General features: G+C 40.1%; 3 protein-coding genes across 6 annotated transcripts in view; 1 reads left to right on the top strand and 2 right to left on the bottom strand.

The window, feature by feature from the left end:
* The window catches only part of USP53 (ubiquitin specific peptidase 53), a 28,381-nt gene extending 13,223 nt beyond the window's left edge, over positions 1-15,158 (top strand). For all 4 annotated transcript variants that reach the window (XM_079307127.1, XM_079307124.1, XM_079307126.1 and 1 more), the window contains exons 8-16: positions 13-159; positions 667-816; positions 1,284-1,455; positions 2,064-2,222; positions 2,823-2,966; positions 3,328-4,060; positions 5,967-6,040; positions 10,632-10,743; positions 11,507-15,158. In XM_079307127.1, the coding sequence (XP_079163253.1) occupies positions 13-159; positions 667-816; positions 1,284-1,455; positions 2,064-2,222; positions 2,823-2,966; positions 3,328-4,060; positions 5,967-6,040; positions 10,632-10,743; positions 11,507-12,509 (2,694 nt within the window). In that variant the 3' untranslated portion in view covers positions 12,510-15,158. The remainder of the gene's footprint in view (positions 1-12; positions 160-666; positions 817-1,283; positions 1,456-2,063; positions 2,223-2,822; positions 2,967-3,327; positions 4,061-5,966; positions 6,041-10,631; positions 10,744-11,506) is intronic.
* On the bottom strand, positions 13,502-17,925 carry ARLN (allregulin). Its single transcript, XM_079307142.1, has 3 exons — positions 17,909-17,925; positions 17,515-17,831; positions 13,502-17,184 (listed from the first exon to the last, which is right to left on the bottom strand). Coding segments are annotated over exons 1-2 (306 nt in total). The 5' UTR covers positions 17,911-17,925; the 3' UTR covers positions 13,502-17,184; positions 17,515-17,527.
* A 1,513-nt stretch (positions 17,926-19,438) lies between these two features.
* FABP2 (fatty acid binding protein 2) lies at positions 19,439-21,441 on the bottom strand. The gene is made up of 4 exons (XM_079307154.1): positions 21,292-21,441; positions 20,462-20,634; positions 19,758-19,865; positions 19,439-19,532 (listed from the first exon to the last, which is right to left on the bottom strand). Exons 1-4 carry the CDS (start codon positions 21,356-21,358, stop codon positions 19,482-19,484), a joined length of 399 nt encoding a protein of 132 aa, XP_079163280.1. The 5' UTR covers positions 21,359-21,441; the 3' UTR covers positions 19,439-19,481.
* Positions 21,442-22,693: the final 1,252 nt, after the last annotated feature.

Here is a 22,693-nt window from a genome sequence, read left to right as displayed (position 1 = left end):
CCTTTTTTCTAGAGTAATTGTGGTCAAAAAATAAAAATCCGTCGTGTTCTTATGAATTGTCCTGAGATTGTCACCATTGGTTTAGTCTGGGATTCAGAACACTCTGATCTGACAGAAGAGGTTATGCGGAATCTGGCAACACAACTTTATCTTCCAGGGGTATCTGACCTAAAACATACTCTTTGCTTTTTCTAGAATTTAGTTTTCCTTTCTATTTTATGTGTAGGTGAATATATAAAAAATACAAATGTATTTTTATAAGCACGACTGAACTTTACATAAAATTTGTATATTTATATAAAGTTTTATATGATCCTTTATAGTGCACTCCTCAATGTAGTTTCTGTAAGAGGAAAAAGTCCTGTTGGAAGTATTTTGTACTTAAGTACAAGGATTAATCTAGGAGACTTTCTATTTGAAAATCTAGGAATATCATTTGCAGTTTGAAATTTATGGAATTATTCCAGAGCATTAATACTTTACTCTCTCAAATATAAAAGTCAAAAAAAGTTTAAGTAGATTAGTAAGTGCAAAAATCAATGTTTATACTCAGGAAAAATACAACAGGACATTAAATACCAATTGCCTTGGTGAAATATCAGCAGTAGGTCAGGAAATTGAGGCTGTGTTTTACACATGTTTTAAAGTATGTAATCATTTTTACAGCTGTTTTATAGGGTTACAGATGAAAATGCCAAAAACAGTGAGCTTTTTCTTGTGGGAATGATTTGCTACACGAGCCGACATTACTGTGCCTTTGCCTTCCACACCAAGAGCTGCAAATGGGTGCTGTTTGATGATGCTAATGTAAAAGAGGTAAACATTGGCTTTACTCCTACCAAATTTTGGGATATTTTCCTCTCTGGTGAGTGTTCTTTTGACACCAGTGTTGAAGAAAGTCTAACAATTTTTTTATTTCAGCAGACATTCAATGTTGTAAGTCATTTTTTAAAATTACCTTTCGAATTGATTTCTCTGCTTTATGGTTGTACCTTACAAATTCTGGATGTTTCAGAATATTTGTGCATTTGTCTGTTGTTGAATTTGTACTTCTTTTAACGAAAAAGAAGATACTGGCAGCTGTGTCCATGGGGATAATGTTCTGATTTTTAGCCCATACAAGACATATGTTGCAATTTATGTAAACCGCAGTGCTAAAATGTTGTATCTTTATGTACACTTGGAATTAGGCATTTGGTGTCTCTTGAATAATGAATTACTCTTTCCATATTTGACTTCATCACTGTAGGTAAAGTTTTGTTTTACTGTTTTTTTCTTCTTAGATTGGAACAAAATGGAAAGATGTGGTGTCCAGGTGCATTCGATGTCACTTCCAACCATTGCTGCTATTTTATGCCAACCCAGATGGCACAGCTGTGTCTCCAGAAGATGCACCAAAGCAGATTATTCACTGGTCTCAATGCAAGGCAGCAGGAGGAAATGGGGAAGACCGGGGTAAGTAGATGTATATTTTTTTTTAATAACACTAATAACTATATTTCTGAAATGCGGATTATAAAGGAGAAAAAATGGATTGGCCGCTTTGTTCTGAAGCACTTTTATCATTAATTGTCTAAAGAGTTTCAAAAGAAAAGAGATTAGTGTGTATATTCAGTATTAGACTTGTTAATAAGGGGATACAAATTGAGACTAATGGGTAACAGAAAAAAGAATCCAATCTTTTGGTTCTGTAATTTGTACTGTTGTCTCAGGCTGGCCTTTTAAATTTAATGCTAAGCATAACTTGCAAGGAACTTAAAGAAACGACAAATTGAATTTGACATACTATTCTTTACATCATGTGTAGCAATAGAACTTGGATTACTTCAGGGAGCAAAAAATAGAGGACCCTGTTTCACTGCAGGCTACCACTATAAATATGGCAGTATATAAAATATTATGGAATCTTATTGCCTAGCATTGAAATGTAGTCTGGTTTTTTTCATTTTCTCTTCTGGCTTTTAAATCCACAATTAAAAGCTTTTTTTTTTTTTTTTTAATTTAGATATTGGAAATTTAAATTAGGCAGCCTTTTTTTTCTAAAGATAAATGTTGTTTGACAGGATTTGAAAAGCATTCTGCAGCTAAAGCAGACCATGTGAAAGAGAATGGAATTGGAGGAATTGGAGATTCCACTAATCAAAGGAGTAGTAAAAAACTTCAGCCAGATAATCCTGCATTCAGTAGAAGCCATATTCAAGCAAGTGGTGGTAGAGGCCCAGGTATGTATTCCCTACTTCCATCCCCTAAAAGACAAACCAAATATATCTTATGAAATTTTTCAGTGGATAGCATTTCAGGTGGGTTCTAACCTTAAGACTAGAACTATTTCTAAGGGAAAAATTCCATCATTGACTTAGTTGTTATTCAAAGATTCATTTGATATTTAAGTAATATCTGAATATCTGCTATGGAATGTTAACTTTTCCAGAGAGAGCTGTAAATGTGCAGTGTTTATTGCCCTTGTTATTCTTTAACTAAAGTGGTTCTTGAGGCCTTGTTCCATTTCTCAAACATGTTGCTGATTAAAAGGCACATTAGTGACTTGAGGCTGAGGTGTGGCTCTGTGGGTCACTGGCTGCTTGAGCAACACTTTTCCCCAGCAGTACTGTAATACCAGCATTATTTGTAGTTCTGTATGTTAATGGACTTGATCTTATGGTTGGAGAGAAATCTCATATTCTTAATCTGTGTTAAATAGTTCATTAGTCAGTTTAAGTAGTCCTTACACTAAAAACTGAATCTTACTGTCCATAAATGTTTGTGTTTTGGTGATGAATGACTTTGAAGTAATGATGTTTGACAAGAAGTGTTTTTTGCAGCCAAGTTAGGATACAGTGAACAGAAGGACAGGCTAAAGGATTTATCCAGAGAGTGTGCCCAGAAGGCTGCTGACATGAAAAGCTTCACATCTGTACGGAAAGATGCAGACAGAGGCCCAAGGAAAGAGTCTGGGAGACAAAGAGGTACATTTTAAAAGTATAACCAGAAAATCAATGGATTAAGTAACTTGTAGCATCAATGCTGCTTGTGCAGTTTTTTTTCTCCAAGAGACCACACTGTAAGATTAGGCTTTCCAGTTTTCAGTATTCTGAAATGCATACTGGATTTGTAGAGATGCTTTAAGAAATGTTAAACAATATCAGTTAAATGACTGCTTCCACCTTGGAAGTGTCCGAGGCCAGGTTGGGTGGGGTTCTAGTGGAAGGTGTCCCTGCCTGTGGCAGGGCAGCTGGACCATTGATGATCATTGAAGTCCATTCCAACACAAATGATTCTATGAAATATTAATGAGAGCTGTAATGGAATTTTCTTTGTTCTTGTAAGACTTGCTTGGGGAAGAGCGTTCCGGCGCCAAGTCGGGTTCTCCTCCGGTTGGAAACGGACTGCGGCACTGCGCGGATCAGCGGATCTACGGCAGCCAGGGAAGGGGCCCCTACAGGCACGACCACCAAGCACCTCACCAGGCAAAGCTTTCTGCACATGTGCTTGGGCCAAACAAAACAGAGCCTTTTCCTGCTGGGGAGAAACCAGTGACAAGGACACGGAGCGACGGCGTCACTGGCTACGACACGGATACCAGTCAAGACTTCAGGGACAAAGGAAGTATCAGCAGCAGGAGCAGGAGTAAAGGTTGGAAACCAATGAGGGAGACACTGAATGTAGACAGCATTTTCAGTGAGACTGAGAAAAAGCAGCACAGCCCAAAGCACAAAGCAAACCTGAGCAGTAAATCCAAGCACGAGAAGGAGCGGAGCTTTAACCACTGGCCAAAGGAGAACCAAATGCAGAAGGGTTTAATGACTATATATGAAGATGAGGCAAAACAGGATACAGGAAGTCGAAGTTCACTGGATTCTGAGGGAAAAGGGAATGCTGAGAAAAGCAAAGGATTTACAGAGAGAAAAATCCATGGTGATAACTGGCAAATTCAGAGGACAGAATCTGGGTATGAAAGCAGTGACCATATCAGCAATGGCTCTGCAAATCCAGACTCCCCTGTTATTGAAGGAATCAATACGGCAGATACCAAGAATGTGAAGGAAAGTGCTTCCTGCAGGTAATGCTAGTGCTCTTAGAGCTTGCATAAATTGTGTTTATGGAAAAATAACCTGTTCTAACGTTTACCTGTTCTTCAAAACCACCCAGGAAAACATGCTTTGAAACTTGCTTGAAGTCAGGTATGTGGAAAGCTCAAGTGTATCTAGAAATAAGGGTGTGGGCAATTAAGTGCTCAATGTACCTTCACTCTGGTTCTCTTTGGGAGGCACTGAGCCAGAAGTGCTGAGCCCTGCTGAGGGACAGGGTGTGTTCATTTGTAGTAATTGCTGCACTTCTTTACTTACGAGATTTTTAGACTGTGTGTAACTTTCCATCTATAATGGAACAATAGTGTCCATGTTAATCACACCTGTAACGTTGGTGCAGGCCCTGACAAGGAGGTGGGAATGGCAGTAGGTGAGTCTTGGGTGCTATTACCAGTCATAGTGCAGAAATTCAGTTTCCTAGATCACCTCAGATACACATTGATTGACTTGGTAATTGGCTGACCTGTCTGAAATAAGTCCTTGCTGAAAAGTATAAAATCACTAAAACTTGATGATCTGAAGAGGTCTGTTCCTACTTAAATTTGTGATGCTTGAAATATCAAGTTATAATCCTTCCACATGGAGTTTTCAGTGTTGTGTATCTCAAACTGTGAGTGGAATGTAGATCCTTCTAAAACCCATTCATTCTTCCTTCAGCTCTTTTTTTGTATCCATAAAATGGAAGAGCACAGTTGGGAGCCCAAGCCTAGTCTCTCTGATAGATCTAATTTGCTAGATCCAAGCAAATTTTCAGACATATATTTTCATGGCAACTTATTTCACAGGAAAAGAGAATGGCAAGTACCAGGATATGAAAGGATATGACCTTTCTCCCCTTTGTCCCACTCTTTCCCTCCCACCAAACTGTACAAAATCCCACTATGCAAAAGCCTGATGGGCTTTTAATGGTTGATGACATAATTATATATAAAGCTCCTCCAACTCATGGTTGCATTTTCAGTGTTTGATGGTTGCCTCAAACAGTGATTTTGCACAGTTCAAACTGTCTCATTTTTAAGCATGCCCAAGAGGCAATGGGGCACCCAAATGTGTCATTTTGTGAGAGAGAATATGATTAATTTCAAACAGTGTAGCTCATTAAGGAGCTGCTTACACTGTTGTTTAAACATTTGTCAAATAAAGAAACTTTATCAAAATACAACTGACTTCATGGGACTTGTAGAAGTGCTTTCTATGACTGGTAATTTCAGTTGGCTGGCAATACCTACTAGTTCCCTGCTAACCTTTCAGACTCTGTCTCATAAACCCCCAAAAATATAAATTATTTACTTGAAAGTTCTTTTAAGAAGTGGAAAAAATGACTGTTTTGTTTTTAATTCCATTCTTCATGTTTCTTTCAGTATTTCTCTTGTTTTCCTGTCCTTTCAATAACAGGGTTTTTTTTCAATTGAACTTTTGCCCCTGTGTATCTTCTTCCCTGCCTTACTCTTGTAGAAGGTAGAAATTGGCAGAGTATTTTTCAGCACCCTATCTGGATTAGTAATGTATGTTTTCTGCCTATCTAAACCTGCAAGATGAGAAAATCCTCTGGGTTTTTTTTTTTTCCTTTTCCTTTCCATTTGGGTTTGTAGCTGTGATCTTCCAGTTTTATTCCAGTTTGAGGGGAAAAAAAATTAAGTCAAAATCCCTCTGAACAAGATACCAACTAGCAATCACAACTTAGAATAATATTTATTATCAAAACAAGGAATTAATGAATATCAAATTATCAGATTAGGGAAATGGACAAGATGGAATGTTTGTTAACAGGTTACACTTATTTAAGACATAGATGGCTACAAATAAATTGGATTAGATGACCAGTGGTGTCTATTCAACAGTTTTAGTGCTGTCATCACATTTATGCTTCTTTCACAGTGAACAGAACTTGCCAACCAAAAAAGCTGACAGTGTGGTACATTCAGTTCCCCAGCAGAACAGAAGCTTCCATGGTAAGAACTCATATAAAATTTAAGTTTTCAAAAGCTATTGTAGATATACCAGAATTTCTCCTCCCTGCAGCCCCAAAACCCAAAAGAGATGACATGGTATTTTGGTTCTCTCCCTGTGGTTTCCCCAAAAGCTTTTGTAGGAGATTTCTTGGTGGTTACTAAGCAAGACTTTTTTTTTTTTTCTCTTTTTAAAACGTCTGGGTAGACTGTGGCACCATTTCTTTTCCTTCTAGATATGAAGCAGTATCAGGAAGAAACACTTGTAATAAGGAAATCTACTTCCTTTTACATACTAATATGTCTGCTGGGGTTTTATAAAGTTGATAAATGCCTAGGCATATAAATATTATAGGTCAACCTGAGGCCAGCCAAAATCATTATCTGCTTTTGCTGAAACAATGGGAGGGTGCTTGTACAAAGAGGGGCAATAAATATTAGGCCACTTCCTCAGGAAACATTTGATTTTTATAGATATCATACTTCTTTTCAAATAATGTATAGTTTCTGCTAGGACTTAAAGTGGAGGTGGGGGTGTTGCCATACCACTTCTACCTTTTCTGTCTTATTGTAATTTCATTTTGGTGCAGAAAGACAATTAATTTGGTGTTTGCTTATTTTGACAACCCAAAACAAATAAACAAAAACCCAAACAAAAATGAGTAGCATGGAATGCAATGCTCTGGTTTTGCATGAGATTTATTCTGCTTTTGTTCTGTATTATACCATCCTTATCAAACACAGTTGGATAGGAAAATGGGAAAAAAACACCAGTGAAAGATATTTAAAGTACACTTTAGTGAGCTAAAGCAATGGACTGTTCTCTGGAGAGAGTACTTAAGGATACTTAAAGCTTTCAACATGTATCCTGTGTTTTCTTTAAGAAAGTGTAGTGATTCCACATGATCCTCCAAGATATCATAAAGAAATTGATTATAGGATCTCACCTACTCAGTTATTCTAATTCAGTAACTAATTTTTAAATAACTTCTTATAAAAAATGCATGAATTTAGCTCCATTTTAGAAAATAATACTTTTAATGTAAGTGATCAATGGACCAAAAAGAGATCTGAAGAATTAGATAATTTTACATGCATGTGGAGTTAGATTTATTTGAATTCAGTTTTTGGGTTGTCAAAAAGTGTGCCAGGACACTTTTAGCAGGGACAACAGCAGTCATTTACAGGTATCAGTTGTATTACCTTGTGTTTCATCTGAGTGTTATGAACACAACATGGATTGGTAGATAAACACCAGACTCTCAAAAAATAGGACTTTAAAAAACAAATGCTCAGTCCTTTCTGAGAGAGGAATGGAATGTAAGAAATCTTTGTTAGGCCTTCATGGCAACTCCAAAAAAAAAAATGTCTGAGTGGTTTTTTTTTGGTGTGGAAAACTTCTTATGGAAATAATGTTGGACTAATAATAATGCCCACAGTTTGTATAACTGCTTTACCAGCTCCTTGTTTTTTTACTTGAGCTGAATGAGGCTACTGTTCAGCACTTGAGGAATTCTGTCCCTGACTCACAAAAACAAACTTATTGTCAGAACACTATAAAGATAGTAACACTGGATCACACAGTGATTGGGAGAGCAAAGGCTGCTCCTTACATGGGCAGTGAGCAGCAGGTAACCATGGCACTGAAGCAAAGGTCCCACAAGGTAAATCCCTAAACTCTGTGGTCAGATTTTGGCAGGAAAATGTAAATATTGAGTAAGCTGATGTTAATTCCATATTAATCACTTTGTGTTTATGAAGTTTTTTTAAAATTTTTTTAAGTATAAAGAACTTGAGGCGTGAGCAGTGTGAGGCAAAATCTCCAACCTCATGTACTGCAAGTTCAAGAAATATGACTAATTTTGATGGTTTTCCCATTGTTCAGTTCAATAGCATGAGACAAACTGAAATCTAGAATCATTCTAAAGATCTGGTTAGTGTGGTTAAAATCCAAATTGCTTATGTGTCACTTCAGAAAACCCCACAAACCAACCATAACTCATAAAAGACATAAAAGACATAACCATAAAAGACAGCTCATATGCTTAGGAAAACTGTACATTTGTAGTAATAATTTAAAACATGCAACTGCTCTTAAGGAAATCCAGTTCTTACCCTTATGGTGCAGTCAATGTACATTAATGTCAAGTTTAAATAAATGAGTAAAGAAATAAGACTTGTAGTTACTTAGTTTGCTTACCATGAAAGAGAAACAAATTAATGCTTTACTGGAATGCCTTTGAAGGATAAAATAGAGATACCTAGGAGAGGTTTTGCAACTGAATGTTGCTCCCAAAGTAAAGTTTCTAGAATATAAGGATTTTTTGTTTTTAAAGAAGATTGGTCACTGTATTTCAGAAAAAATACTCCATTTTGGACAAATGATAGCATGGTTACTTCTGTGACTGAGAGGTTGTTGTTATTCCACATTTCTAAAACTTCCAATAAGTTTGTCTGTAATTTCAATTTAATACAGAAAATGTCTGGGCCAAGAGAGAGGAATTTGCCACAGTATTTTTTACAATAAATATTACACTTTGTTGTTGTTTTTTTTTTTTTTACTGACAACTTAGGAAATAGTTAAGAAAAAAAAAAAATCCAGCTAAAGGCTGTAAAGAGGAAGTTGAATTTAATGTGGAGTTGAATTTATGGGGGGGATTGTATTTATTTTCATTGGAGATTTTTTTTCCAGACAGAAGCTGGACTTGGCAGATTTTTGCATGTTTTTACATGTTCTGTGTAAATGGAGATATTAGACAAAACTGTGTCAGTCCTACCTGTAGCATGGATATTAATGTTTTGAAAATCTGGATTGACTGCCCAGATGTGAACATAGATGTCTGTAACTCTTAAAAGGAGGCCGGTTTATATGTCAGAACACAATTACCTTTTATTTATTGCTCAGCCCTTAATGACCCATTGATAAGGATGCCGGGCTCCAGCTGAGCAGGGTTCATGTGTCCCATATTTAGGTTGGTAGAGAACGTAGAGCCAAAATTCCCAATCGAGCTGTGTCTGGTTTTAACCGTGCATGGCTGTCCTGTCAGCAGGAGGGAAAATAACAGGTCTATTTTTAAGCTGGCTGGAACTGGGCGGGCGCAGAGCACCTGGCACGGCCGGAGCTGCCCCAGGGCAGCGGCTCCCCGGGCTCGGCTCCCGGCCGCCTGCAGCACTGCCCTGGGAGCTGGGCTGGGGAAACCATCAGCCTGCAGAGAGAGGAGTGTCTGTGTCAAATATCACCTCTTTGTGTTTGCCCTCTGCTAGGCAGCTCCGTGGCACACTAGACATTTTGAACTCTCAGGTTAATTCCTTGTACCTTGCATAGGACCATTCACTAAGAATATTTTCCCATAAATAGTATTTCTAAGGTTGTGGTACTTGTGTTGTGACTTTCCCTTTTTTCATCTCAAGACTTGAGGAAAATCATATGGGGGTTTTGTCTTTTGTGCTGTGTGCTGCTTTAGCCTCCACTATCTGGTCAGAGATTTCATGTTTTTAGTCTCAGACCACCTAAAAATAGGGCTAATATTGATCCTCAAAATTAGTATCACCAAACAGCAACACCCAAACTTTTCAGTTTAGCTCTGCTCTGTTGTTGGGGTTTTGGCTCATATGTTCATGAGCAAAGTTCCAAGCCTTTAAGTATTTAAACTTAGAGAAATAGCAAGTGAAATAGGTGTAGTAGTTATGAGTCTGGTCTGTACATAGACAAAATAAGGCATTGTATTAAAAATAATAATGATAATAATAAGCCATTACTTTGAGTGGCTTCAGAGCAGGTGACTGATATTAATGGACTAATCATGGCATTAGGAAGAATTGGAGTCTCTAAACAAATAGAGTGCTGCTTGTCACTTGTCATTGAGTGTTTTATTCTGTCTAGTGTTGACACAAATACTTCAATGCTTCCTTTATTTCCTGCTCTCTAGAAGCTGCCTTTTTCAGAACTTGTGTGTTTTCAGGGAATGATTTTTTTGCCTGGGAATAAAAGGAGCTTCTGGAGTGGGAGTGCTGGCCCAGGCACTCAGTGCTGTGTGTTTGGGGCACGTGGGTGACAGTGCTCTTTGTCTGCCCAGTGTCCCTGTGGGCCTTACAGTCTGCTCTGGGGTTTGAGCTGGTAAAAACCACAAACAGCAGAACAACCTAAACCACCCCCAATCTCGGCAGCATTCATTCTATTTAATTATTGTAACACAAAATTAGTTTTCAGAAGTCAGAGTTCTTATTTTCTCATTTAAATGACTTCAGATGTTTGAATAAACACCCTTTTAAGAAAAGCTTCCACTGAAAATGTACTTTTAGCCAGATTAAATATTAATGTGATCTTGAAAATGTGTCTACAGTACTTCAAAATTGTGATAATTACCTATTTTCTGGTAACAAGAAAACACAGAAAATTGAAAACACAGAAAATTTCCTCCAGATTCTAAGATCTGACCTTCTGTGACAGATTATCTTTGAAATTATTATTTGATAATTTAAATCTTTAAAGACATTGTCCTGTTGTATTTTGTTTGTTTCTGTAATCTCTGAAAATTACAAAAAAAGGAATTGGATTGTATATCTGTTAATTTTGAAATATTTTCTTTTCTAGCCCCAGATTTGAGGAAAGACCAGATCAGTTCTGAAGTTAACTACAGACCTCATCCTCATGTTGGTTTCCCAACAGAATTACATTTGCAGGTGCCCAGTCCTCCAGTAAAGAGGTAACCAGTACTGGCATATTCCTCTGTAATGGTTTAAGGAATACTGATTTCTGTTATGTTACAATAATTGATATTAAGTGCTGATGAGTTAAGGCACTCTATTTTTGACAGACAATTCCTTTTGAATTTTACATAATTGATGGGTCTAAATTCTCTGTCTTTAATTTTGATGCTGACAATGTCACCAAATAGCTTAGATGATTTGAAACCATCTTACCAGAAACAGAAGGATTTAACATTTTTCTGTTTGGAATTATCTGTACTACTATTATTTGTAGTGATTTACCAAATTGTGGTTAGTGCAGTCACCCCATAAAGCTTTGAAAAGTTTTTCTGGAAGCGGGGAGGGGAAATTAATTTGTTTAGAAGCTACTGCTGTATCTTGTTTCTAATATGAACTTTTAAGTGTTCAGTATCTCCTAAAATTCGATAATCTGAATACAAATGTATCAGTTTAAAGTAACATCCAGTATTTGAGGAATGGATGTATCAGAGTCACAAGGATGTTTAGAAGAGAGCAGAGGTCATATTTAATGGTCCTGAATGTTGAAGGAATTTATGTTAGCTTCTTAGATTTCAAATGAAAGAAACTCTGGAGTAATTTAATACAACTCAAACTACAACTATTGAACAGATCCTAATTCTCTTGTCAATTTGAATATTTCAGCAGTCATACCAGGGCTGTATTGAAAAAATCCCTGTTATCTGAGCCTTTTCGTATGTTTTTATGGATACTCACACCCTGTGTGGTTTTTCCTTTTAGAGCTGAAATGCCTGAGACCAACAGGAAGTTTTTCCCCTCGTCAGCTCTCCAGCCAGTTGTCAGAGAGATAGTGAAGTCAGACAGCAGGAACAAGGCCAGCGAGCCGAGCCCCTGCGAGTGGCTGCAGGCAGAGAGGTTTGAGAAGCTGAGCGTGCCGGGGCGCTGCGCGGACAGCGTGTCCCAGCCCTTCCCAGACAACGCCTGTGCCAGGAAGCAGATCCACAGCGACCTTCCCCCCCCTGCCCAGCCGCAGTCTCATCACACAAGGAGTGTGTCCCATCATACTCTGGGTCCCAAGGGGGGGCTGCTGCCCTGTTCCCCTCAGAGCCTGCCCGAGAGGCCGGCGGCGCCGCCCGCCCCTCCCGGCGAGCACGGCGGGCACCTGCTCCGGAGGGCAGATCCCCTCTGGGTGCCTGAAGCCGTGTACCAGAACATTCCTCCCCCCTTACCTCCCAAGAAATATGCTCTGAGCACTTTGGCAGGATCAGAGAATAACTCGCTAGTGGATGGAAAATCAACAGAAGCATTGCAGAACAGCCCATTAAGGCAAACAGGTGCACCTTCAAAGTCTGCATCAGAAGCAAGTGCAGTCCCAGCTGAGCAAAGGCTTAAGGAACCCTTTCCAGGGAACGAAGTGTTTGTTCACAAACCGGATTCTCCACCTCGCTTATCAGTTAACGAGTTCTGGACCGTGTCTGAGAACATGCTGAAGAAAGGATCTAGTCACACAGGATCCAGCCCTGGCTATGCTGATGGGAATGACAGCGTGTCCCTGACCACTTACTTCTCAGTAGACAGCTGCATGACTGACACCTACAGGCTGAAGTACCACCAGAGACCCAAGCTGTACTTCACAGAGAGTGGAAGCTTCCACAAGGAGAAGCATCCTCCAGCAGCTGGAGTAGATCTGAATGCCACATACCCTGCCACTCTGGAGCCCAGGCATCCCATCCCTGAACAGAGGTACAAGGCAAATGCAGAGGGAATACACTGCAGTCGATAGGCTCTTCAAGAAGCCCACACCTGGATCCCACTTTGGCATTTCATGTGGTCTGTAAAGGGGCACAACCTCTGTGTGTGTGATAATCAGGTACCCAGCTGACTGTACTTTGCCTGGGAGCTGTGACTGTTCAAATGAATATGCAAAGAGCGAACAGAGGAGAAGAGGTGCTACACTTGTGGTTCTTTGATTTGTTACTCTAGTTGCCTTAATGCTTACCTCTGTTACTCAGCTTGTCTCCAGTTTGTATTCCACATGGTCCTTGGGGCGCGCACACCTTGCGGCGGCGGGATCGGCTGGATGCTACAGATTCTGTAAGAAGATCTGGTTAGCTGCAGAGTAAGAAGTGTTCCTTCAGACTGTGGTCACTACATTCTTAGACTAACAAAAGGGAAAAGCATGCTACCACAACTAATGCAGTCTGTGTATGTATGCTCTGCATAACAGAGCAGTATTTGTTCTCAGAGGTAGCAGGTGGTGACATGGTTTTTTTCAACTGATGTCTCTCAGAGTCTGTGCTTTCACAAACCTTCAAGTGTCTTTAATGCAAGTTTATCCAGAGGATTTATTTTTTATTTGAAAAGCCTTAATAATAATAATAATATTTCTTTAAAAACCATTTTTGGTTTGCAAGTGTTAAATGAGACTTCCAAAGGGAATTGAAGTAAACTGCAGTAATACTTTCCTATTAATACCTCTGCTCTGTTAGTGTACATTTTTAAACACATTTATCAGATTTGTTCACCCTTTAAGCTGGATACTTTAACTTATTCAATTTAACTTCCTAAGTTACAAACCAGTATAACAAAATAGGATGTTAATTATAAATACAGAGTTATGCAACTATGAAAGATTAATTTTATAATATTTTAGAAGTAATTCCTACTTACGTTCAATTCTGACTTATTCTACAATTGCATGTTAGTCAATGCTGCTATTTATTAAACTCCCCTTTTTTTTCCAGCTTGACATTTTGGTTCATGGGGATCATACACTTGATTTTTTTTTCTTTTACTAACATATTTTCCCATTTGAAACAGTCCTACACATGGATATGGTCTGCATTAGCAGGTCAGACTGAATGTGCAGCCAGACTGGTGGCTAAGGGGGCATGGAAAGAAGAGTTTCCTCTTTCTCTGCTCTGTCATTTTGTCTCCAGTTTTGGCAGCTCTGGAATTTACCTTGTCTCTTGTTAACCTGACTTATCTCAGTAACAAGGAGGAAGATTTAGTTGGCTTTTATTTGGTTAGTTAAATCAGTGCACAGAACCATCTAGTGAGTGCTGAGGCAGTGGCAGCAAAGCCTGGCACGACCCAAAAAGGCAAAATTTTTCCATTTGACACATTAGTGTTAACTTGGGGTGCTGCTGAATACATCTAAACAAAATGCCTTTTATTATGAAAATAATGCAAGAAGGTTAAATATGCATAATAAACCCTCTTACTTGCACTGTTGGTCAGAAAGGCTTTTTTTCATGTTTATAACCTTATGTACATGTGTTTTAGTGCTTCAACCAAATGATGGCAACTGTTTAGCACAATTATACAACGTAAACATTTAAACAGTAGTTTTGGTTATTTTGTGGCAAGATCAGTTTTTTTTTTTTCTTTAAATAACATGTACCTTACAGTAGAACTGGAACATTATATATATGCAACAAACCAGGTATCTCAGATTAAACTTCTTTCTACCTTGATCAAAATTCATTGTAGCACTTGGGGAAAAAAAATGAATTCTAGAATTTACAGTGAAAATACTATGCATGTTTCTGTATGGCTGCTAGTAAACAGCAACTTAATCAATGATCCTTTTGTAAGAAAATCAGTTGAATACAGAAGAACACTAAAAATGTAAGAACTTGGGTGATTCCTATTGTAATATTTTTAAGAGAGATTTCAGAACCTGTAAATTAAACTTTTCTAATTCATCTAGCCATGTTACATAATATATATAGCTAGTTAAGTACAACTGTCCTCTAATACCTGTGTAAAAAACCAAGATTATTGGAATTTGTAAATAATGTATAATTTGTAAAATGTTTTGCAAAAAAACCAAAAAAACATCTTGTATTTGAAATGACAGTATTTTTATGTATGGATAGCACAGCAACAACTGTGAATTATGTTAGAACACTTATTTTTAAACATGCATAGCAATGTTGAGACTTCTGTACCACGAGCAATATGAATGCCACTTACTGATACCAATGAGCTCTGCTCCCAGTAAGCACAACTGGTAAACTCCTCTCTAAAGTAGCTGCAGTGACTTAGGTGTACTTCAGTCTCCTTGCTTAGCTTAGAACAATCTTACCAGCCAGCTTCTTCTGTGACCCATGTTTACCAGGTATTTCATCATTAAATAGACAGCTAATCAAGGCACCTTTGTTTTTATATTTGACTCTGCACTCCATGTATGTATGTATGTAATATTTGCTAACTAATATGTGATAACTTGTTTTAACTTACCTAGGGTGCCTATTTATTTTTTTATAAATGTCCCTCCCCAGCTATAGATTTGTATAAGAGCCTAGACCATTTTGTAACAGTAAAGATATTAACAAGTCTTGTAATTAATATATTTTTCAGTCTTTAGAATTATTTACTTGCAAAGTTCTACTTGTTCAAAATATCAAGATAAAAATTTAAAACCTTTGTTGTCTGTTCTTTTTGTGTTCCACATTTTAAAAAAACCAAGCAAACAAGTTGGCTTTCCAGAATTACATTTTTAATGTGACAGGTAATGCTGCTTCTGATGGGTGAAAACTTTTGTGGAGATGGTGGTTTGGTTACCTTTTCTGAGCAGTAAAATTCATCTTCTGAAGTATTTGTTCATAAAGCTATTAAATAGATTAAACATTTTAAATAGCTATGAAATGCATAAAGCCATTTTTTATGCCATAATCCCACAGATTTGGTGACAAGTGACTGACAGATACATAAGCTACCTTACCATTTTTACTAGGGCTAAGCAAAATTTGCCTGGATTTGTGTACTTAAAAGCTCCATCTGCCTGTGGAATAGCAGGGCCCCAGTGCAGACCAAGTCTGCACTTTTTTAGCTCTCAGGTTTTCTGAGGTAAGTAAAACCTTTAATGTCAGATCTGCCTGAAAGAGAACTAAATTAGTGGAGGATATCTTGAAATTCAACTTTCTAAGCCTTAATAGCCTTCAAATCTCACCTATTTTCCTTATCAAAAAAGAAGTGGAGTATAATTTCAGTCCTCTCTGGATAGGTTGTTCCCTGGGGGTTTTCTCTTGTGGTATCATGTCAGAGGAAGTGGGTAAAAAAAGGTAGTGAATGTCATGAACTCATGAATGGCCTCATTGGAAAAATGGGAACCCCCATTCTGGTGTTTGTGAGAATGCAGTCCCAGTTCAGGGCTGCTGTGCACCTTGAGTCAAGATCTCTGGAACCACTGATCTCACAGGTACCAGCAGCCAAGGTGATAAATGCCACCAGGGCACAGCATCTCTGTTCTTACAGCACAGGTCTGACAAGAAACAAACCACTGCCAAGAGCAAAACTGTCTTAATCAAAAGGAAATAAAAGGAAAGAGCATCTATTTTTGCATTCTAAATCCTATTTAACCTCATCCATTTATTGTGTGGGAAGACACTGAACCACTCCACACTTCCAAGTCTCTGCAATCTAGCATTTTGTTGTACATACTCCTGGGAAAAAACCTCAACCAAGCATAGATTGTACTTCTCTGAATTAGAAATTAGTATTTCCAAGGGAAAAATGCTAAAGAAAACAAAACCCCCTTTATCCATAAGCTTGCATGTTGTCTTCCCCTAAGCCTGTCCTGGAAAAAAGCTCAGTCTGTGTGCTCAGCTTCTGTCTTTCTCCAAAGACTGCAAGAAACTCCTGCCTTTAACACAGGTTTGAAAGTCTTCATCTAGTGAGACAGGAAATTGATGTTGAAACCTTTTAATTACCTGTCACTGTCTGCCTATAGCCATCCATGGGAAGTGAGAAGGAGGGATCTTTGTGTCATCTGCCAGTGACTCAAGGCTACTTTTGTAAGCTCCTCCTTCATAGTTTCTACCATGAAAATCAGAACCTGATTTATCTTAATCACTAAGTGAGGGCAGGACACTGCTGTTGGGTTAAGATACTGACATGTTTATACACATGTATATTCACATCTGTAAATACTGAGCCTGAGAGGGCTCAGCAACTGCTGAAGGTAAAGAAAGAATAATATAGAGAAAGGTATAATAGAAAAGCAACCAGCATCAACCCATCAGGATTAACTTTTTGGAACTAGAACAGCTGGCTAGGCTTCACCTCGAGGGAACAGGTCTGAGTTGCACCTTCGGGGTACACAAGAGTGTTTCATTCTCAGCCACTCTGCAGGGTGTCCTTTCAGTGGATTTTATTCAAACACTGCACACTTCCACTTGTGCACAACAAACCTTTAGGTACTAATGACAAAAGCACGGTCTGTCTGTCGTACGTGACCCTTAAGGCACAGTTCAGGACACACGAACGGGACGCAGGTAAACACCTGTGACACGCAGAGATCTAGCACAAAAATGTACAAAAATGTGCCTCCTCCATCGAGACTCAAGTGGAGCCGTGTTCCCAGTTGCTTATCCCGCACAAATGGTCCTCCTCTTCCACGCCTGTGTTCATAAGGTGCGAAATAGGCGAGAATTCCCGTGGTGGCAATGGTCCTAGGGGGAACAGGAAAGCTCTGGTTATGTTCTAGTGCTGCACAGCCCTTCAGTAGATACTGACAGGGACGGAGCATCAATCACACCTCCTGAGCAATGAGCCGGTGATAAATCTCGCAAATAAACAAACAAAACTGGGGGTGGTTTGGAATTATTTGCCAGTTTCCTGAGAGGATTTGTGCTCCCGAGGCCTTCTGAGGCGGGGCTGTGGGAATGCCAAGGCTGCTCCCAGGAGCCTGCTCCTGAAGTGTGCCCTTCCCTCCGCCGGGACTCACCGACCGACGGACGGACAGACAGACAAACCGCCCGCCCCCGAACGCCGCTGCTCACCTGGGCCGCACCCTCAGGGCAGAAGGTAGATAAGCAAGAAAAGCGCCAGGTCGAAGAGGATGAAGAGCCACAGGTCCAGCCAGTAGGATTGTCCCGACAGGGATGGTGACAGCACCTGCCCACCATCGTCCGGCCCCTGCCGCCGCTCCTGCCGCTCCTGCTCCCGCGGCCGCCGCGCCGCCGCCTCCATCTCCTCAGGAAAGGGGCAGCGCGCCGGCCCCACCGCGCAGGCGCAGCGGCTCTTCCGGGTGCGGATCCAATGAGAACCGAGCGCACGTACCGCGGCCACGCCCCGGAGCACGCGCGGGGACACGCCCCTCCCGCCTCAGACACCGCCTCGCTATTCCCGCCTCAGGCACCGCCCCGCCATTCCCGCCTCAGGCACCGCCCCGACATTCCCGCCTCAGGCACCGCCCCGCCATTCCCGCCTCAGGCACCGCCCCGCCATTCCCGCCTGAGGCACGCCCTGCCATTCCCGCCTCAGACACCGCCCGCCATTCCCGCCTCAGGCAAAGCCTCTCGTTCCTCGCCTCAGACACCGCCCGCTATTTCTGCCTCACACAAAGCCCCTCATTCCTCGCCTCAGGCACCGCCCGCCATTCCCGCCTCAGGCAAAGCCCTCATTCCTCGCCTCAGGCACCGCCCGCCATTCCCGCCTCAGGAAAAGCCCCTCATTCCTCGCCTCAGGCACCGCCCGCCATTCCCGCCTCAGCCAAAGCCCCTCATTCCTCGCCTCAGGCACCGCCCGCCATTCCCGCCTCAGCCAAAGCCCCTCAATCCCTGCCATAGGCAGATGTCTGTCATTCCCGCCTCAGGCACCGCCTTGTAGAGCGGGCTCTTGCGGTAAAGACGCCGGACGCGGAGAATATTTCTACTTGTCCCTCTGTTTTGGGATAAGTGATGCTTGTGGTGGCTTCCCCAGTGCTGGTGGCTGACATTCCTTCCTGGACGCGGCTGCTCCCTGCCAGGTGAGATACGGACCTTGGGGAGGAGCAGGCGCTCAGTCCTGTCCGACTGTGCTGGTCTCGTCCTACCACCTGTGCTGGGGCTTGTATGGAAATAAACATTGGCGAATTCGTCCCCATGCGGTTTCTTGGAGAGCAGATGATGCCCTGAGAAAAACTAGAAGGCCTTTGGGGAAATCCCGTTGTGAAGAAGTTTAGGAAAGTTAAAAAAGATACACTCCTCTCCTTGAAGTTGGAGGTTGTGCACAGAACAAACGTGGAAAAGTTCATGTAGGTAGTGAATTCTCTTGTGCTTTATTTGCACCACACACAGCTGCAGGAGTAAATAGAAATAAATGAAGTGGCACAGCCTGATGCCACATTCACGGTGCCACCCTCGGTCCTTCTAGTTCACTCCATGTTGGAATCAGGGCTGTTATTTTCATCATATCCAGAAGAATAACCAGAAGCCCAGGACTGTGTGAAAGAAAACTTTTCTCTTGGTAGTTATTATCCCTTTTTAGCCTCAATATTAGGAGATATTAAGATTTTTTTTATTAAGAAATAAGGCAGATTGCAAGCAGGGGCTTCTGAACAGAGCTTACTTAAGCACTTAAGGATATTATCTCGTTTATTTTTGGTTTTCCCCTAATTTTGCACAATATTAAATACACAAACTATTTCTCAGTATAAATACCTTTGCAAGGAAACTGAGTTTCCATTTGAGAGCTTGTGCAAAAACACTGAAGTTCTGTTTCTGCAGAATAGGTTCTGCAGCCTTTCGTATTGTGACACTTTGATAGGACTTGGTACAGAAGACATTTTAGCATTTGGCAATAGGAGTTTGTTCATTCAAGGCAAAACAGTGACATAAAGAACTAGCCCATGTTTTCAGCAGGGCTAGGTAGATGCAGCTAGGGAGGTGTTGTGAGGGGATGGAAAGAGAAAAAAACCAACACAGAGGATGTGTAGAAAATGGTATTTTATTGTTACTTCATTCTGGTGCAGTTCTGTGTGAAGTGCTTAGGCCCTTTTGAAGAATCTCTTGGACTCAACTCCTTCATACACGTAGGTCTGTTAAAAAAATAAGAAGGAAAATCAGTGGCTGGAATTGCAAAGTTTCATTTCCCACATATGGTTTAGTGAATTTTTATTTTTTTATAGAGGACTGAGAATTTTAACTAAAGATAAATGAAATTATTTGGCTTGAAGAAATTTGTTACTACTTGTAGAAAAGCTCTTAAAACCTTTTCTGTTCATTGTATTGCAAACTTGTGTATAAATGACTTTTTAACTCACCTGAACAAGCTCATCACCCACGATTTCTCTGGTTGCTTTAAGTACTTTTCCATTGTCTTTTCTGGTAAATGTTCCCACAAGTTTATTTCCTTCCAGGTTCCAAACACCCTATGATGGGAAAAAAAAACCCAAATATTTTGCAACAGTTATGACACTGATTCGGTTTAAAGGCTGTAGAATGCTTAGAAGTGAAAAATTATTAAACCAGTGTAATAATGCTCTTTAGAAAGGCTATAAAAATGAAATTTTAGTAAAAACATTGGCTTATTTGACTGCATAATAGCCAAGCTAGGTGTTTGTTACTGGTCAATCCACCTTATTTTAAATTATTGTGTCAACAGAGATTTGTAATTCCTTACAAATACCCACTCTGCACTCTAGGTGGTGGACTTGAGCATTAGAAGAAGTAAAATTGCAAATCACCTCAATTTCATCTTGTGAAAATTGCTGCTTGCTCTGCTTTTTGGGCTCTCTGGAACCCTGAGGTGCATGGTACAGTGTTGAACCTTTAACAGTAAAGACTCCCTTCTGCTTTGGTGTATAAGCTGCAAGCATTCCTGAACAGTCAGGTTCAGGAAAATGTCATGTATTTCAGAATTAAAATTTAAATTAAAAACTAGAAAGACAAATTATTTATCTTGAAACTGCACATCACAAGGCCAGTATCATATGGTAAATATTGAACTATATAGGAAGACTCTTACAGAAGTTTCAGTCCCATCAGCCAGGCTGTAATCAAAGCTGACTCCCAGAGTAAATTCGATGTCTATGTTTCGGAAGTTGCTGGCTTCTTTGACACTAAATTTGTCCCCATTTTGTTGGATGGTGAGCTTCAGATTATCATGGGCTCCCAGCTTTCTTTTCATCATTCCAACACCTAAAAAAAACCAGTTAATGTAGATCAGAAAAAACCCCCCAAACCTCTGCAGTGTCATATTTGACCCTTTTGTGGCCAAGTGAGTTTATTCCAGCATCCTGACCCAAATTTTTGTCCTTCAGTTTTCATCAAGGCCATGTTCACTAGTACACATATAATGCAAATCACTGTCTTAACTGGAGTGATTAGATTTATATCCATATAATGCACAGTTTGTACAAACTTACAGTAAACATCAGGGTGTTAGAATTACTTGAATCAAGTGTTTCTCTGAAATTGAAGAATGATGATTTCATCCCTGTCTAATTTTTAAACTGGTTAGATGCTGTCAAAATAATATTCCAGCTATAGAATTCTGTTTAAAGTTTATCCATTCAAGGTGTCTGAGCCTTTTCCTCAAATCTAGACTTGGAGATTACTTTTTCTGCTGAAAAAAATTTGGACTCACTTAAAATGCTTAAGATTAACATAATATAATGACAATCAGAACATTTCTCAGCATCTTCCCCACCCCCCTGCCTCGGAATATTTTGGAAATGAATGCAGGGGCAGAGTGAAAGGCCAGGATGGCCCAAGGGTAGCTCTCAGACAGCTGGAGTCTGTATTCAGCTGGAGTGGCATTTTTCCTGTGGAAGGGATTGGAAAGGTGAGCCTTACCCAGTGCCTCCATGAACTTCTCATAGTTCTCACTTCTCTCGATTTTCCAAGTGCCGTTGAATGCCATGGCTGTGCCTGCAGGAGGGCTGCTCTGCAGGGACGAGGCTCTGCACAGGGAATTTATGTCCTGCCTTATCTTGGGAGCAATTTACAGGATGATGCAGCAGAGTAAAGCTCACCTGATGCACTGACCTGTCCAACGACACGTTTCCTGTACTTTAATCAAATTCCCAGTCCTGACCACGCTGCTGGCTGAATCTCCCTTATTGCCCCCAGATCATGGCAGAACCTTTATTGCTCATCTCCAATAAGAATTGCTAATCTGTTCATTCTATCCACCATGAGGAGTAAAATCAGGTGTCTAGTGCTAATAATAATTGAACTAACAGCATTAGTTTTTTCTGTCATTTTCTGTCTCAGTTGCATCTTCAAGCTTGTAGGAGAGTCTTTATCAACTGGAGGTGATATTATTTACCCAACAAAACAAACACAAGTCTCTACTTTGTCAATTATAATTTGTTTGGGGTCTGTTCTGCTCAGCATAACAAGCATGGGGCAGAGGATTTACTGCATGTCTGCAGGTTGTTTCAGAGAACTCTCCTCTTGCTGCCTAGCACTGAGCTGTGAAAATGGGAATGGTAGTCTCTATTCATGTGACCACTTTTTAATGTATATCGTTTAAATTCTCAGGAGCATCTACAAATTTTCTTCATTGTAACACATTCAGTGAAGAAGCCAGCCTGGAGGTGTTCAGGCTGTTTACTCCTGAGGTGATGAGGGGAGTACCTCACAACGTGCATTTTACAACAGTTAGGTCTTTGTGTGTAGTTTTCACATGCAGGTTTTTTCTCCACAATTTCATGCAGTTTTTGGTCACCTGAATGACAAAAGGTGTTTTAGCCTGTGCCCTGTGCTGTGCCAGTTATGCCTGCCCATCTTGCCCTTCAGCCAGCTCACAAAATGGGCAGACTTTATTCTAAGAGTCAGATTATCTGCTTTTATTGCACTGGTGTATATGTTGACCTCTGTAGTTATTGCTATCAGTCTAATGTGATCTGTGTAGATATCTACATAAACAAAGGCACCCAGTGTGGAGATACAGTTCATCCAAGCTGTTGTTACATAACAAAACTGATAACTCTCTTTACAGTCTTTGCAGAAAGGTTCTTCCTGGCAGTGGTTGTGGAGCAGCTTCTGCTGCATTTAGTAAAAAACTGAGGCCTAAAATAATGTGAGTTGCTCAATTGGACAAAATATGACTCTGGTTTTTCACATGTATTAGAATAATGCAATCTACATTTCATTTAGAGTTATTTTGTCTTCCTATAGTAGCTGGTTTTCCTTCTAAAATCACAATTAAAATCAGTTTTAGAGATTTTCTTAATTGGAATATTCCACAACC

Source organism: Erithacus rubecula (genome assembly GCF_903797595.1).
Source record: "Erithacus rubecula genome assembly, chromosome: 5".
Lineage (NCBI taxonomy): Eukaryota > Metazoa > Chordata > Aves > Passeriformes > Muscicapidae > Erithacus > Erithacus rubecula.
This window is presented reverse-complemented; position numbering and strand designations above follow the sequence as displayed.